At 35.9% G+C, this 16,671-nt stretch overlaps 2 protein-coding genes across 2 annotated transcripts in view; one reads left to right on the top strand and one right to left on the bottom strand.

Annotated features, from left to right (window-relative positions):
- The window catches only part of LOC135084485 (calpain-B-like), a 39,830-nt gene extending 37,983 nt beyond the window's left edge, over positions 1 to 1,847 (bottom strand). Inside the window, exons 1-2 of the mRNA XM_063979272.1 lie at positions 1,757 to 1,847; positions 502 to 759 (exon numbers count right to left, since the gene is read on the bottom strand). Of these exons, the coding sequence (XP_063835342.1) occupies positions 502 to 690 (189 nt within the window). The 5' untranslated portion in view covers positions 691 to 759; positions 1,757 to 1,847. The remainder of the gene's footprint in view (positions 1 to 501; positions 760 to 1,756) is intronic.
- Positions 1,848 to 11,793: 9,946 nt separating this feature from the next.
- LOC135084442 (60S ribosome subunit biogenesis protein NIP7 homolog) lies at positions 11,794 to 13,249 on the top strand. Its single transcript, XM_063979224.1, has 3 exons — positions 11,794 to 11,925; positions 12,040 to 12,332; positions 13,031 to 13,249. The coding sequence occupies exons 1-3, from the start codon at positions 11,870 to 11,872 to the stop codon at positions 13,222 to 13,224; spliced, it is 543 nt and encodes a 180-aa protein (XP_063835294.1). The 5' UTR covers positions 11,794 to 11,869; the 3' UTR covers positions 13,225 to 13,249.
- The last annotated feature ends 3,422 nt before the right edge of the window (positions 13,250 to 16,671 follow it).

Raw genomic sequence — 16,671 nt, 5'->3', positions numbered from 1 at the left:
CCATTAACCTGTGTGGGCGAGGTGATGATTTATTATGGTTTGTACATCTACCCACACTAATAATAGGCTAGTTAAAACCCAGTAGACGCAGAAGTCTTGGAAATAAGATTAAACATTTTTAAAGCTAATTTAATTTGTAATGGAATTTAATCTGTTAGAGATGTATCAATTTTAAACTTTTATGTAAAATTTTAATTGATTATAAAATAATTTTAACAATAAAATAATTTGTGATAAAAATAATCTGCTGTGGTACACATTTATCACAACTAATTTAGGTTTTGTATACGTAGCTATTAAAAATTGATCAAAATAATTTTGATTAGTTGATTGATAAAGGCAGTATAATTAATTAAGTTGGACAATCAGCGTTAAACCAAAATGTTCAAAATAATATTTAAATTTTTTCTGATTGGATACCTATTTAGTTACCTAATTTTCCCACTGCATATTTCTGTAAGGAAAAAAACAACACATAGCTCTAATAAATCAATAACTCACCACTTTATAATTTTTGATGCTCGGCAAAAATCTTTTCTGCTCAACTTCTTTCTTTTGGAAGACCTCATTGATGATATTCCCGATTGCCTGAGCACCATACTGGATTAAAGCCTGCCCTCCTTGGTTCAAGAGCTGTCTGCCGGCGCCTTGCAAAAGCGCGCCAAAATCGCCGCCGCCATTTTGCGCCATGGCGCTGTCCCACTCACACTACTCACTATTGTTTACTATCTCACTCTTCGCTAGGACATTTTGAGTTTGCTGTCAAAAGTTTTTTTATGAAAATGCATTCGCAATATTGGTGTTACCAGTTATGGTGCTGTTTAGTTTAGAAACATTTAATTTTTATTAGATATTTTAACAAAAACATTTTCTAATGTTTTTTAACTTTTTAAAATAAAGGCACAAGAAACACAGTCATTCATCCTATTGTAATAATAAAACTAACGTGGAATTGTGGAGGCTGAATGGAGGTCGTTGTCAGGTTACGCTATTATAAAGTGACATCACCACTGTAGAGTGCTAATTAAACCTCTTTGCAGCATTTCTGTAGAATGATCAACAATATTTTGTATTCTTACATTGTTTTTGTAAAACTTCTTTGAGTTTATAACAAAAGTTATTGATGAAAATGATTTGATAGTAATTTTATAAGGTTTTCTTAAGCTATTAACTTTGTTTTTTCACATAACATGAAACAATCTTCATTACTGTATAATAACTAAGCTCATTCCTTACATATTTTAACCTAAAATATAATTCATGAATGTTTATCGTTGAGTATTTTATCTAAACAACATTCAAATTTTATCTTGCAGTCAAGGCAACCTTATCAATAGAGCTTTTTCGATAAGAATTGTTTACAAATATTATTTATATTGATCGAATTTTTGTAAAAAACACTTCAAAAATATTCAAATGTGAAAATATAGGTCAGTAGAGCAGAATGTGAAAACTTATTAAAATAGTTGGAATATGAGAAATGTAATTGAACGATTTCATACTACGTGGTGGTCTTGATCCATCAGATAATCTTACAGCGTAGTAATTTGTCCAAAATACGTGAGGTCATAGTTTAGAAGTTAGAACCCGACAGCCGACCACTCCACCCACATTTTTAACGTTCTATCACATTTAATGGGTTTACACTTTTATTAAACAGCACCACAATGATAACACCAACACCTATGCATAATTTAAGCAAGATTTGTGCAGTAATTAATTGAAAATTAAATATTTTTTAAGACAGCACTCGTACCGTAAAATCTCTGAATTTGACAGCTACCTACACGATTAATTCAAGAATGCTCTTCGCTATGCATTGATTGGCCGGCTAACGTGGCCTACTTTATTCGGTCGCGTTGCGCACAGATTATTGCCAGAGGAATCGAATGACGTAAGCAACTAAAAGCAGTTTCATTAAGTTTTTATACTTCCGTTATTAAAACATATCCAGTGAACACTGTAAATGTAGTTATTGCGAGTAAAATATTAATAATTTATTTATTTCCTTTTATTGAACGATTTTGTTTTACGTTTCTTGCAACACCTATGATAATTCCGCGGGTGACCTTGCATTAAAGCACTCAGTTGACTCATGGAATGATGGCGTACCTGTAGGTAGGTAACCGGAATTCCGGAAAATTGGGTCATTTTCCCATTGTAAGCTGGCCGTTGAGTAGAGGAAATAGAGGCGAGCTAAAGTACCTACAAGTATTGTGTATTGTGGGCCCTCCGCACTATTTAGGTTTGTTTTTGAGTTCTTGGCGGTACAAACTTTCGAAGAAGCACAATAAAATATATTTTTTTACAAATTTTCGTATAGATACCTAGTTTGATAACGGATTTATTAAGTAATCTAAGCTTTTATGACTTTTTGGCAGGTTCCAGAATATTAACGGCCAAACAAAGGCGTATTGAAGGAAAATGATTGTTCTTTAGAGTAATCTTATAATACACAATCCAGTCATCCTTTAAAAAAAATCAGATAAGTACAATTATAGATAGGTATTACTCAATTTGAAGGCCCCGCCATTACGTATGGCAATTAAACTCGGTCGAATGTCGGACAAGGCTCCTTTTAAGGAAATGCCGAAAATAAGACAAAAATAAAATGTTAATCATTACTTACTACTTACCTACATTATGTTTCCGCAAGGTTATAAAGTAATGTAACATTTTAATAAACTCATGACTGAAACCTAATTTTGATAGACTAGACTACAGTCATCAATCACACAGTGTCTGAGAGAGGACAAAAAATATCTCGGCGCTTTCTACTTTGCCTGGCCCATTCCCATTTTATTTGGGGTTCGCCCGCCGTATCATGCGTCTCCAGGCGACTGGAAAAAATATATCTGCGTCAAATCATTAATTTGCTAGAGCTAGAGCAAGGGCGCCAAAATTCTAAACCTAAATACCTACTTACTACCAATTTAAATACGTCTATTTGGCCTGTCTGAAGAACCAAAAGGGCATTAAATACTTTTAAAAGGTGAATAGCCTCCTAAGTCCTGCACCTGGTTACCTGATAGTCATAGAATCCAGGAACAACCCTTTAGACCGGGACCCAGAGTCTAAAAATGGAATTATTATTTTTGCATGTCCATATTATTTAGTTTCAAAGATTTACCTAGGGTCCTAGCCTCCTAGGTAAGTTTACTTTACTTACTAAGCTAATTAATGAAATTCTGGAATGTTAATTAACATGCTTTCAGTAGATAATAGTTCTACCTACCTAAAGCAAATATGACGAATTACCTCATCTGTTGTCGCTAGGGGATCATCTCTATATTGAATAGTAAACCATATAACATACCACACGAAGGGACTGCCCGCGGTATTTATAAACGATGTCAGGGCAAATGAGTTCACATTTTCACGTTTAAAAATACATTCAGTGGTAACATTAATTTTGGTTTACAATGGGTCTTAAATATCTTTAAATGTGAAATCTTGCGGATTATGAAAATATTGAACATCTATTATTGAAAGTCAGCTTTTTATGTAGATGCCAATTTATCATACCTATCGTCTATCTATTGATAATATCTTCTTATTCTGCCTTTGCCTTATCCCGTTACACAAAGTCAGCTTTCTCAACCATGAGTTGCCATTTATTTCTATCAGGAATGTCTTGTTCGTAGAGTCCCAATAAGTACTTTCATGTCTTTTTGGACAAATTATTATCATCAAATTATGAGTCTACACTGTACGCATAATTACCCAATCAGAAGGCAGAAAATTAGACCAGTTAGACTAATTAGGTAGGTACGTCTATTATGATTCAATGTAGGTAGAGTTGAGGGTTCCAAGGCTGTAAACTATCTCTGGAACTACTCAACTTTTACTGGTTGAGCCTTAGAGGTGGCTAACTACTCAATTTTCACTGGGTAAGTAGTCTCAGAGGCAGCCAAGCAGTCGACCTTGGCTTTAAAGGATTTTTAGTGATGGAACAAGAGGCAGAATTAATTTCATGTCATAGCATCGTTTTTATGGGCACAGAATAAAATAAGCTTCCTCATGCGGAAAGGGTCTAGCGGGTCCAAGGCCTAGTAGAGTTCTTCCTGATGGTAATCTGAGTCAAGACTTAAATATGGCCCTGAATTTAGGCTGACTGCACAAATGCAGTTCAAGATCGAAAGTGCAACCCATCATCTTCGAAGCGTTGAGAGTTGGCGCCATGCCCATGCTCTGATTTAGATAGATACTTAAACAGAATGCCAAAGTTCTGCAAAATAGAAGGAAATACAAGAGATTTCCTTATTGTAGGCGTTTAGGTGATCTCGGAAATCCCTGATGGAAATAAGTCCTTGGTCTGTCAGTCCCTTCCTAGGTTTATTATTAATGAAATAGAGCTTGTGATTTTCACAAAAGTAATTCTAATTAAGAGTTATTTTCAGATGAAAATTGCTAATAAATAATATCGATTTTGATGAATTTTTGTTGATCTGAATTTATCCACCCACATCTTATAGACTACAACTACTTACCTACATACATACTTACACTACGCTAATACGCTCATTATATTTGAATTGAACAAATCATTTGTTTTTCCGAATCTTGTTACTCCAGACCGAACTGAGAAGTGAACGACTTCCAGAAGTGTCGAGTCATTTTTTTTTTACAGAATTTTCATCGTATTGCTGTTTCCAATAATTTAATACTTTTTGGGATAAAAGGATGAGACTGGCTCATTAAAATTCGTACGAATTCATACGACAGACTGAAACATCTGTTGTCTGGTTACTGGTTAGTGTACTATTTATAACACCCGGTGTGTCACTTCCGACCACGGAGAGGCGCCAAACAATACTTTTACCTGTTTGCAAAAACTGGAAATTTTGATACTAACGTTCTCATATTCATGTAGTGTTTTACTTCACCTTTAGCAATGGCACATCATTGTGATAGGTGCTATTTTATTTTACTACAAAATTGTAGGTAGGTAGAAAGTACAGACACACTATGTGCTCTCTGTACCTATATCGCATGAGCATTTCTCTTCATTCATCTTATATCGTGTCACAAAACCGACATTACCGGCCTTTGTTACTGGCCTGGCTTGTTGGGTCATGGTCATGTCCATACCAATATACTTGGCACGTATTCGTTCCAATAAGACTGTAAAGATGTTCTGAAATACTTATGTGGAAAATTAAACGTTAGGATGAATGGGGCCATATTTTTTTTGCGAATCTTAAGGTCTCGGATCGTGGTAGTTCTCGTACCGGACTTCTGCGATTGCGGGTTCGAAACTCTCTGCAGTTGGTGATAACCACAAGCTACTTATCTACCTATAGACATTACCCAAAATCATTGGTTTAAAGGCAAATTAGTACGTTGATAGAAAAAATATTAAATGATCAAATCGTAGGATTCCGGTTGCTCAGTCCAAAAAACCAAACGATAGTCATAAACACCTTATCAAGATCGCATCAAAACCTAAGAAGTCGGCAAACCAGTTTTGATGATAATACCCATGTGACCAAATTAAGACCAATACGTCATACCTGATTCACAACATAATGGTGGGTCAAATACTTACGCGTTCGCGTTAGTCACAAGGAAACGTAGTGAATAACGTTTTACAGTATGATGCTTGATTATAAACAACTAGCTGACCCGGCGAACTTTGTTCCGCCTTAATGGCAATAAATAAGCAGACTTTTTTTTTAATTTCGAACGGGATAAAAAGTATCCTATGTCCTTCTCCTGGCTCTAAACTACCTCCCTGACAATTTTCAGCTAAATCGGTTCAGCCGTTCTTGAGTTATAAGTGGAGTAACTAACACGACTTTCTTTTATATATATAGATTAGAATCGGATGATAATGACTAAGGCTGAATTGCACCATCTAACTTTAACCGAAAGTATAACGATAACCGGTGCTTTCTGTATGGAGTTTGATACATTCTTGACGTTTGTTAAAGCTAAAGTAAGATGGTGCAACCCAGCCTAATTTTTCTTAATTGTGTATTCCTGAGATCGTGCTTATCCTCGTTCATATAGGTAATTATTAAAAAAAATAGGTAATGTTTACTCTTTTCATACAACAGTTGCCGATTGTTGTATTTATCACAGATAACATAATACTGTTGTATCAACATTGTCATTACCTACTTTATTGTGTAAAATTCTTTCATGATTAATATCTGTATGGTTTCCGAGTAACCAGCATCTGGCTTTATTTCGTGGACTAATAAAACTTATTTGACTAACTACCCTTAGATGGTTTCAGGGAATAAAAAGTAACTTTAGCATCCTTTGTGTTTTAAATAAGTAGGTATTCATCATAGTAAACAAAATGTCGACAGATAGCTTCAATAAAACTTAGTTTAACAGCGCACTAAAGTTTTAACAGTTCTTTGCAGTTGCCAAACTATAAAATTACTGATTTTGCACGACCAACACAATGTAGGGGATACACGGTGAACTCGATTAAGAGGTGAATTAATAAGAAAGACTTTGTTTAAAGGTAATTTGAACTAAAATAAATTTTTAAGAAACATTTTGATGATCCATAAACAGAGCTGATTTGTTTCGAAAAGAAAAAATAAATAAACATTAAGTGGCTTTATGGCACTCCAATTTTTGTATTCTTGTTTGTGCTGGCTCCTAAACAAGTTAGAGGAGAGAGTAAAGAGGACAAAATTTAATACGTCGACGAAATCAAGTCCACCGCTTTTGTCTACACTGCAGTGAGCGATGACGGTATCAACCTATCTGAATGGCGAAGAGACCTTGATTGCATTTCGGGAAACCGGTTGATAACATTGACAATGGCATGATAAGAGAAAGAACTTAGCTTCAGCTTCCGACCTTGTGGTCTGTGGATTTTTATTGAACAAAACGAGCATATTTTATTTATTTATTTTAATTATCATCATCATCATTGCCGCGCTTTAGTAACTCCCGAATTTTCCGCATGGGCTCCCCTACTAATAATAACAATAATAACGGTAATTTCCAAAATAATAAAGGTAGATAAAACTGCAATTCTGTGCAAAAAAATCAAGATAATGTGATAAGATGGTACAAAATAGGTACTTGTAACTTAGAGGTGTGGCTTTATTAGATTCTTGCGTTTTAGAAAAATATTTTGTTTCGAATACAAGTTTGCAGATTTTGAAGATGTACGAATTATATTTGTCGAATTACAAGTCAGAAAATATTTATAATGTAGAAGAAAACATCCACTGTGTGCACTTTGGAAATATTTATACAGACTGTTATTTACACAGAGTAAATTTAATAACACGAGGTGTAAGTGCATAGCTCTAGACAAACAACACAACCCTTGAAATACCTTTTCCCAGTTTCTTTTTAAAAAGTCTCCAGTGTAAGAAAAAAATAATCAAAAGAGCGAAAAAAATTGTCACCTGAGTCCAATTTCCATCAGATTGTTGCTAATGAGGGCAATTTAGAAAATATTAATATTCAAAATGCAAAAAATATTCTTACAATCTACACTCGTTTAGGAGAATGAGATGTGAATGACATTCTTAATAAAATTTTCAACTTGATTCACTTTAAAAAAGTTAAAAAAATAAAGAGAACTCACCTCCAAATTGACGTTCACGGATGCACACGCCTCCTCAACCACTTCCTCGACCGCGCCGCTCTCGTACTCTTCCTTCGGCAGGGCAGGGTACAACTTGCATCCTCCAGCGTTAAACGGGGTATCATCCTCACTAGGCAGCGAAGGGTACAGTCCATTCCCAATCAACGGTTCCTTACTACCACCACTACCAGTTCCTTCACCGCGTTCGCGGTTCAAAAACCCGCTGACCGCAGTCGCAGCGTTCGCCGACCTATGCCAGCCCCAGCCGTTGGCGCGAAAATTCTTCGGATAATAATTTATCATCATTTTCGCACTTTATTTTATCGTCTTTTATATTATCTGCACAACACTACGCGTCCCGAAATAAACGACTGTACGCTCCAGACGCCGAACACTGTCTGTTTATTTATCTGAAACAAAGATGTGGTTTATAAAGTGAAATGCTGATTCAGTCGCGATTCCTTTGCGCACTCTCCGAATTCTAATATCAAATCGCGCGCCAATTTTGCGTCCTTTGTTTATGGATGAGTGAATGAACTGGAAAATGAACAGGAAAATAATAATATTCGGGGAAAATGTTAGCGTACTTTTTATAGTCTTGGCTAGTGCATGCAATTTTAATGCCTAAGTTGATTTTCTTGTTGATTTTAGTGAGTCATTCATTACGGTCAAAGTGTTGTACGACCTTGTAGTTTATCAGTTCGTAAGTTTAGGTGATGTATTTTAGAACCTTTGTTCTTGGTAATAAGAGCTCTCTGTAGAAAACATTAGCTGGATATTTACCGATAACGTGAATGGTGGTTTGGTGATAGACAGACACAGCTAACTATAGTTTGCCGTTCTAATTGAAAGCTGGGATTCGGTTCAAGAGTGTAGAGTTTGGTAGTAACATTACTCAAACTTCTTTTAAATATCTAAACAAGTAGGTAAGTACCTACCTACTCGAAATTGATAAAAATTAAGAAAATACTCGTGCAAAACGTATGCGAATCCTCATACGATTTCGGGGGTGATTACGTATGCAAATTGGAATGCTATAGATTCAAAAATAATCCACTCGAACTTTACTCGATCCTCCTTGAAGTGATAGCACATTAGCCTTTACATTTTTGTAGCAAAATCAGACCTATTACACATACATAAGATGCCAATGTTTGCCGAAATCGTAGGTGTATAAATTCGTGACTCAGAAGGGTCAATAACTCGTAAAGTTGTTTGAACTGCAGAATTTGATGATCCACAAAACTAACAAGTAAAAGTCGTCAAGTTCCCCTTCCCAGTGAAAAGGGGGACTAAAGGGACTGACGACTGTAAATCAGAACTGGGAACTTAACGTTAAAAAGAGATCTCTATCAGTCAAGAAAACTTCCAAAAGGATACTACATACTACGTCCTATAGGTCTACCCTTATAGGGACAAACTTGATCTTCACTGGTTGGGTTTTATTGGCGGTCAAGCTGTGAATCCTGTCTATACAGGAGTTGCAGCGGTGGGAACGAGAGGTGGGAATAGTCCCGTACCTACCTAGGTCATCTAATACTAAACTAATAAAAATGTAATTTTAAGCCCATTCAATATTTTTAATTTTTTATCAGTTCCCGAGCGTGCTGTGTTGACCTAAGGTAGGTCTGTAAACTTTAATTTAATAATATTTTTTCGCGGAAAGGTAATTTTATCATTTTGGGAGTGTCAATTCAAATTCGGGCTAGGTTGGAAGGACGTGGCCGCTCCCTGAAGAGTGGCGATGGGTGACCTCCATGGTAAGGCAAAAGTAATTACTAATTACAGTCAACAGCATATCAGGTTATACATTTTTGTTGCAGAATCGCACTTATTACAACGATATAAGATGATAGTGTTAGCTTGATGTGCCGTCCGTACATAAACAGTGCGTTTTTAATTTAGGACAAAGCAATTTATCGTCGGTTTTACGGTTGTTTGAGTTAGAGGACAATTTACTTAGTACAGTCAGCGTCAAACACGTTATTGTTCGTGACACTCAAACTTAAAGTTCGCAACACGTCTTTGTTTTTTGTTGTCATATTTTTGGCCACTTGGGGTTTCACGAACTGATTGACGTTGACTGTAGTTACATAGGTTTGCTTCTTGGGACGATGATGGGATGGTAGGGATGATCTCTGGTGTCAGGCACTAGCTTTCCGCCCGCGGCTTCGCGCGCGTGGACCCCTGAACCCTATGTTTTTCCAAAATAAAATTTAGCCTATGTTACTCGTGGATAATGTAGCTTTCGAATGGTGAAAGAATTTTTTAAATCGGCCCAGTACTTTTTGAGCCTGTTCATTACAAACATACAAAAATAGGTACAAATCTTTCCTCTTAATATTAGTGTAGATATCTGTAGATATCAATCTCAGACGTGGCTTAATCTGCCCTAATGTACTGCTCTCCGAAGCACAAAATCATAATAATGTAATTTTGGACAAATAAAGTCATTCAAATCTTCAATGTTCTGACTTCTGAGCAAACTGGGAACAAATACTTTTTATTTGCAACCCGGCCTGGGAATCGAATCCGCAACTTCCAGAACAGAACTCCCGGATCAAGAGGAGTGACTTCCGGAACACAGAGATACTTAGGTACAATAAGGGTACCTACAATAATATCTAAAAGATTGATTTTTAGTATTGCACTTGTAATGCATCTAATTAGTATCCTTCTTAAGTATGTATAGGTACTCGCAGCTCTGGTAGTAAACGTGCATAGCGTACTTAAGTATTAGTACTTTACCTAACTGTTTATAGTGACTAATCAAAGCAAATATTTCTGTATCATTATTAGTAAATATAAACTAATAGATATCAGTCCTGTTTAGTCCTCGATAATGAAGTAATAAACAAGTAGGTATACTAAGTTTATAGACTTTCAAACTAATATAAATTATCAACTTTGTGTTCCACTAATTGTACCTACAATTTTTACCAGTTTGATTCGAGTATGGAGCTAATGGAGCTCCCTAAATGCAGCGAATTATTTGTCATAGGGACCTGTTAGACCGGTAGGCAGGTAGTTCGGTAGGAACGTCTATAGGTACTATACCTACAACACCCTAAAGTTTAGACACTAAATTATGACACATACATAGGTACTACATCCAAAAACAGCTGAATTAGCACGCAATGTTCTAACTAAAGTACCTACAAAGCTTCCGATTAGGCGTTTTCTGTTTACGTCACGTGAGAAACAGTCGGTAAACGCAATTTTAACCAAAACAAGGTCGAAACAAACAGATGTTTTTATTTTATCAGTTGGTGATTATTAATAAAAAAATGCATATCCGTGTGATTTTAATCCTTAAGTAGATCTTAAATTAATATCATGTTTATTTATAAAGTTATAAAACAATCCACTGTTTCCTGTTTTGGGGAAAAACAAGAAAGAAAAAGGAAAACTTACCACTGTCTCGCTCTATCCCCCTTGACTTGACTGTGATGAGTGAATGGGTAAGTGAGTGAGTGAATGAAGCAGATTGTAACATTTATTTGAAGTGTTGTTCTCCTTGACTTGTTATATTGTGGTTAAAAAAATACAACAAAATATTAAATTATTCATTGTAGTAAATACCTAGTAATATTAATCCTGAAGCTATTTCAAATAGTTCGTAAATAAACAGTTTCTTTTTTTTTTATGAAATCACGGTAGTCTACTATTTCTGAACGAAAACCAATCGTAAGGTAGGGCTGCTAACCGATATTTTAAATACTATGTAGTAGTGACTGTCATTATTTCACTCTAGTAGCAGTTGGTAGCATTACTCTATGGTTGGTAGTATCACATAACATAATAAGACGTACTAGATAGTATTACTTTTATGTAAGATCACAATCAAGATGAGTCTGAAAAATGTTTTCTTAAAATTAAATGCTATAGAGTAATACTTTAGTTTAAATTATATTTTTTAGTATAACTTAAAAAAGAAACAATACTTTATATTGTTTTTTTATGTGACAGGAGGCAAACGAGCAGACGAATCACCTGATGGTAGGTAAGTGATTACCGTCGCCCATAGACACCCGCTTGAAATAATATGATAATGTTGAATGATAAAATTTACATATTTATATCACACGTCCACAAGTCATTATTTTTTTTATTTGAATGAAATGTAAAACAATATTACAGAAAAATACGCCAAGCTACGGAGCTGCTATTAGATATCACATGACTCACACACATCCCTACTATTGTCAATTCGTACGTCACGTACGTCAATGTCAATACTGTCACTTTCACGTTCCGCGGTGGTTTGCACGTGTTGTTATTACCAAAATAATTATTTAAATCAAAATGAAAGTCCTTTCAGAGGATAGAACTCGGATATTATTCGAGAAACTTACTAAATAGTACGTATTCATTAATTTCCTTACACTGTTTCATACTATCATAGTGTTTTTTTTATCAATAAGTTTCAGCCTCTTTGGTGCCGTTTTAATGGTGATTTTCTCTCTAAATTACAGCATTGGAATGAATGTGAAGCTGCTAATAGACAGACCGGACGGTACTTACTGCTTTAGAGAGAAGAAAGACCGAGTTTATTATATTTCAGAGCGACTTTTACAGTTGGCCCAAACCGTGAAACCGGATCACTTAATATCGGCGGGGACGTGTTTTGGCAAGTTTACCAAAACAAACAAGTTCAGGTTGCACATAACAGCGCTGACATACATTGCTCCGTACGCTCATTACAAGATTTGGGTGAAGCCGTCAATGGAACAGCAGTTTTTGTATGGTCACCATGTTATCAAGAGTGGTAAGTTAATCAGTGTCTCTAAATGTAACATTTGCAATAAACTTTGGTTTGGTAAAGTCTTATCCCTCAATTTTAAGTGACCTCTATGGTAACACAACAGGAATTTCACTAAAAATTACGGATTGATGGTGAAAACGGGCATAAGCTTATGTACATAGATACCTAGTACTTAGCAAGTCAATTATAAAATCCAATGAAATTGAATGTCAGTGTACAGACTGTTAATAATGCCCTTTGATAAGCTATTCTATCTCAAAAAGTATAGCAATTAGCAATACAGGGTGGAAACGATAAGTGATCTCACTCGATTATTTCTAAACTATACAAGATATCAATAAACTAGTTACTGATCCTAAAAGTGCTTCATGAGCTCTATCAAACGGTATTAATAATAGGTTTGAAAGAGCTCATGAAGCACTTTCAGGATCAGTTACCAGTTTTTCAATATCTTGTATAGTTTAGAAATAATTGAGTGAGATCACTTAACGTTTCCACCCTGTATAGTCTGACACCAGTCGAAGAAACAGTCATATTTTTGTAATTTTAATTTAGCTTATGAATACATATAAAAATAGTAATTTGCTATAAAATTAATCCTTGGCCAGTTTCTAAAAAATTATCATCTTTTCAGTGTTACTTTGTAATTTATACTTTTTTGTTTTATCGAGTCTTCACAGTGTCTACTATATCTGTTACAGGTCTCGGCAGAATAACAGAAAACACCCCGAAACACCAGGGTGTAGTTATTTTCACGATGTCAGACGTCCCCATTGGCTTTGGAGTTGCAGCTCGTTCAACGACAGAGTGCCGGCACGCTGACCCACTAGCAACGATAGCCTTCCACCAGGCGGATATCGGAGAATATATTCGATCAGAAGACACCCTTACGTAGCAATAATAAAGTTTTTTTAGTTCTATTTGATAGTTTTATTTTTATAACAATACTTGTTCCTCCAGGTTCAGTCTCAAATACACTGAGTATTATTTTAATGCTTTTTATGTAGGTATCACAGAAAAATCAGATTAAATAATTATGCTTTTATGCAATATTGCATTTTGAAGCCTTGGGGCCATAATATTTTTTTCGGTATGTTGCAAGGGCCGTAACAATTTTAATTTTTCTGCCCATCTATGCAATCATAGGCTTAGTCTTAAGCTGTCGCGGGCCGGATTGATGGCAGTGTCGGGCCGGATATGGCCCGCGGGCCGTAGTTTGGAGACCCCTGCACTAAATTAAGAGTTCTAATTAAATCACCTTTTTAAACATAGTTGAAGAAAATAGCATGAAGTTTTTCAAATTAGGGTTTTCGCGAATGAAAGATCCGCTAGATGGCGGGACGTGGATGTGGGGTCTGACTGCTGCGTGATTGGTGGATTTTGACATATCTGTCAATGTCGTGTCAAATTTGGACCTCGCGTCTACGTATTGCCATCTGGCGGATTTTTCATTCGCGAAAACCCTCATTAAACCGTATACCTACCTAGCTTCTTCTTTTATCATATACCAAATTACCAAGCTGAAATAGATTCACTGGAAATAAATGTATCCCATCAAAAACAATACTTGTCAAAAAAACCAAGTCTCGCAACTCAGTTGTTCTACGGTAAAAAGTTGTGAGATCCATGTAATACCAAGTCCAGGCCAGGAAATCTTTAACGTTTTACATAAATATATTGACTTGGCCATCGCATGAAAACACGTGTAAATTAAATTATTTAGTGATTTTAATCTGTTTCTTAAAAAGTCACATAAACATCCATCTTTTGGCTTTGATAGGTATTTCGTAGTTGGTGCTTTATGCAAAAGCTCCAGTTAGTTTCATGATGCGTTTATAAAGATAGTGCACTTTTATAACTACGACAGAGGGCGTTACCTACTATACTTTCGCCTCTTAAGTTTTTCGCCTGGACGAAAGCAAGCAATGAGGTGGTAGGAGAATTTTTGGGATTATTATCTTTTTATTAAAAATTCTATTAGGTATTGCAATATTTTTTGAGCATTTAATAGTTGCCAGTATGCCACGCAAAGCCATGGACCTGGCAAATATTTTTAACGATTTTTATTCAAATCATACAAATGGGTAGGTAGATATCTATTATTCACACTACAAGACAGGCACTTTCTGCCTTTCAAATGGCTTTAGGTAGAGCTTTTAAATAGGTATTTTTTCGCCACTTTTAGTCACTTAGTTTTTGTGCTTTGGTTTATTGAATAGGTCTCTAACTAAATTCAAAATTACCTTGTATGATTTTTTATATTCTACGTGTATTTAAATGACTACTTATTAACAGAAACAGATGAGTGCTTATTTGAAAAAGATATTTCAAAATTGTCTGCAATTAAATCCATTATTCCAATGCCCCAAAGGACCTATCTTAAATAAGAGAAACAAGTTATGATCATTATACCCACCAAGAAAATGTTTTAACCGTCTTTTACAGACTTTACAGAGAGCAAAACACAATTTTCTCTGTTCTTCACCAATCAGGCGAGAATCTCAAATTGGTAGGTACTCATTATGGCCACGCGAACAGGGTTGCTAGGTGTCCGGCTTTAGCCGCACATGTTTGGCTTTTTACGGACGTGTCCGGCGGCCAAATATTCTCTTGTCCGGTCGGAAGTCGAAAGTCGAGCCCACAACTAAAGCCACCACGGCGCGATTTTTTAAATTATGTAATATTTTACTGCTTTTAGAATATACCGGGCCTTTAAAAAGCCATCATTAGCTATGAAAAAGGTATGTCCGGCTTTTAGAGTAAAACATTACTTTGTTATAAAAGTCGTAGTTTTATACTGGTGCGGCAGTCACATAAAAAGGCCAACAACGGACAGACTGGACGAGAAAATTTTGTCCGGACATCTCTGTGAAAAGACGAACATGTCCGGTAAAATCCGGACACTTGGCAACCCTAGGCGCGAACCGTGGGCGGACGCTTGAAAGCCTTTTCGTGTTAGCTCGAACTTGCAGGTGTCTTCAAATGTTCGTAACAGACAATGGCCTAATGAGTCTGCGTGATTTGTTTCTTTGACGGTTTTTAGGGTTCCGTAGTCCTGACAAGACCCTGTCAGGACTACGGAACCCTTATAGTTTCGTTATGTGTGTCTGTCTGTTCGAGGTTTTGCTTGGAAACTATTGGCACAAGAGTTGTAATTTTGTGGAGATAAATAGAAAAAAAAAATTTTTAGTGTAGCTCCCCTACGCTACGTGTAAACAAAATGGGGATTTTTTTTTATCTTCTACTCCATCGTGTGGGGTATCGTTAGATAGGTCTTTTAAAATGATTTAGGGGTTTCTAAGACTGTTTTACGATTTAGGGATCCGTTTGCAAAAAATAAAGTGTCAATTTTTGTTCGTATAAAAACTATTTTTGACAAACTGAAATTCACGCGGAAGAAACCGCGGGAAAACAATAACATAAATCAAGCAGATTCAAAAACTGCGACTCTACTTTGGTGTCCTGGGTCCATTTAATCTAAGAAGGAAGGCACTTGTTTCTGTAGTCGGTTGAAAACTATCAAACTTACGTCACTTCTACTTAATTGCAACACAAACTTTTCTCTTAAACCAGCAATAACAGTTTCTTATAATAGAGGAAAATAATATTACAGGAGTCGGCAAAACAGTACCTCTTGCACGAAAAACTTTCGTCTTCGAATCGTTTGCGTATTCGACAAAATTTAATACCCAGTCTTCGAATTCAACGAGAACGTGACGTGACGATCTCGATTCTTAAAATTTCGTGCTACCATTTCTTGAACTAAGTTCACTTCACGTCACATTCACAGGGGGGCGTTATTTAAGTCTTTTGATGGCCATTGAAACGCAAGCGATTCGAAGTCGAAAGTTTTCGTGCTAGTGGTACAGCTACTGTACAGAAGCAATTAAATGTTAATTCTCATTTGTTAAGTTAATAGAGGTTATTAGTTGCGACAGCAGTAATGTTAAGAAACTTCTTTGAGGCAAGTAAAGGTTTTCAAGGCAAGTTCTAAAGTGACATCTTAAAGCTGGAGAACTGTTTATAGCAACTTGACCTTGTTGGATGCTTATTGGCGGTCAAGCTGTAGATCCTGGCTACACAGGAGTTGCAGCGGTGGGAACGAGAGGTGGGAATAGTCTCGTTTTCTGAATTTGTCACCCCATTTCCCCCTTTTAGGGTATGAATTGTGCCTAAATATTTTTTAATTAACATTCCGCACAGCTCTTTAGAACCTACTCATAACCTTTTTGTCTGTATTTTAGATATTAAAATGGAAAACAAGTCACACACAAGGATGTAGTGGGATATTATTACAAACGAGTGCTATGGACACTCCCACCGAGTATTATATTTTGACGAG

The sequence above is a fragment of the Ostrinia nubilalis genome, chromosome 26 (genome assembly GCF_963855985.1).
Source record: "Ostrinia nubilalis chromosome 26, ilOstNubi1.1, whole genome shotgun sequence".
Taxonomy (NCBI): Eukaryota; Metazoa; Arthropoda; class Insecta; order Lepidoptera; family Crambidae; genus Ostrinia; species Ostrinia nubilalis.
This window is presented reverse-complemented; position numbering and strand designations above follow the sequence as displayed.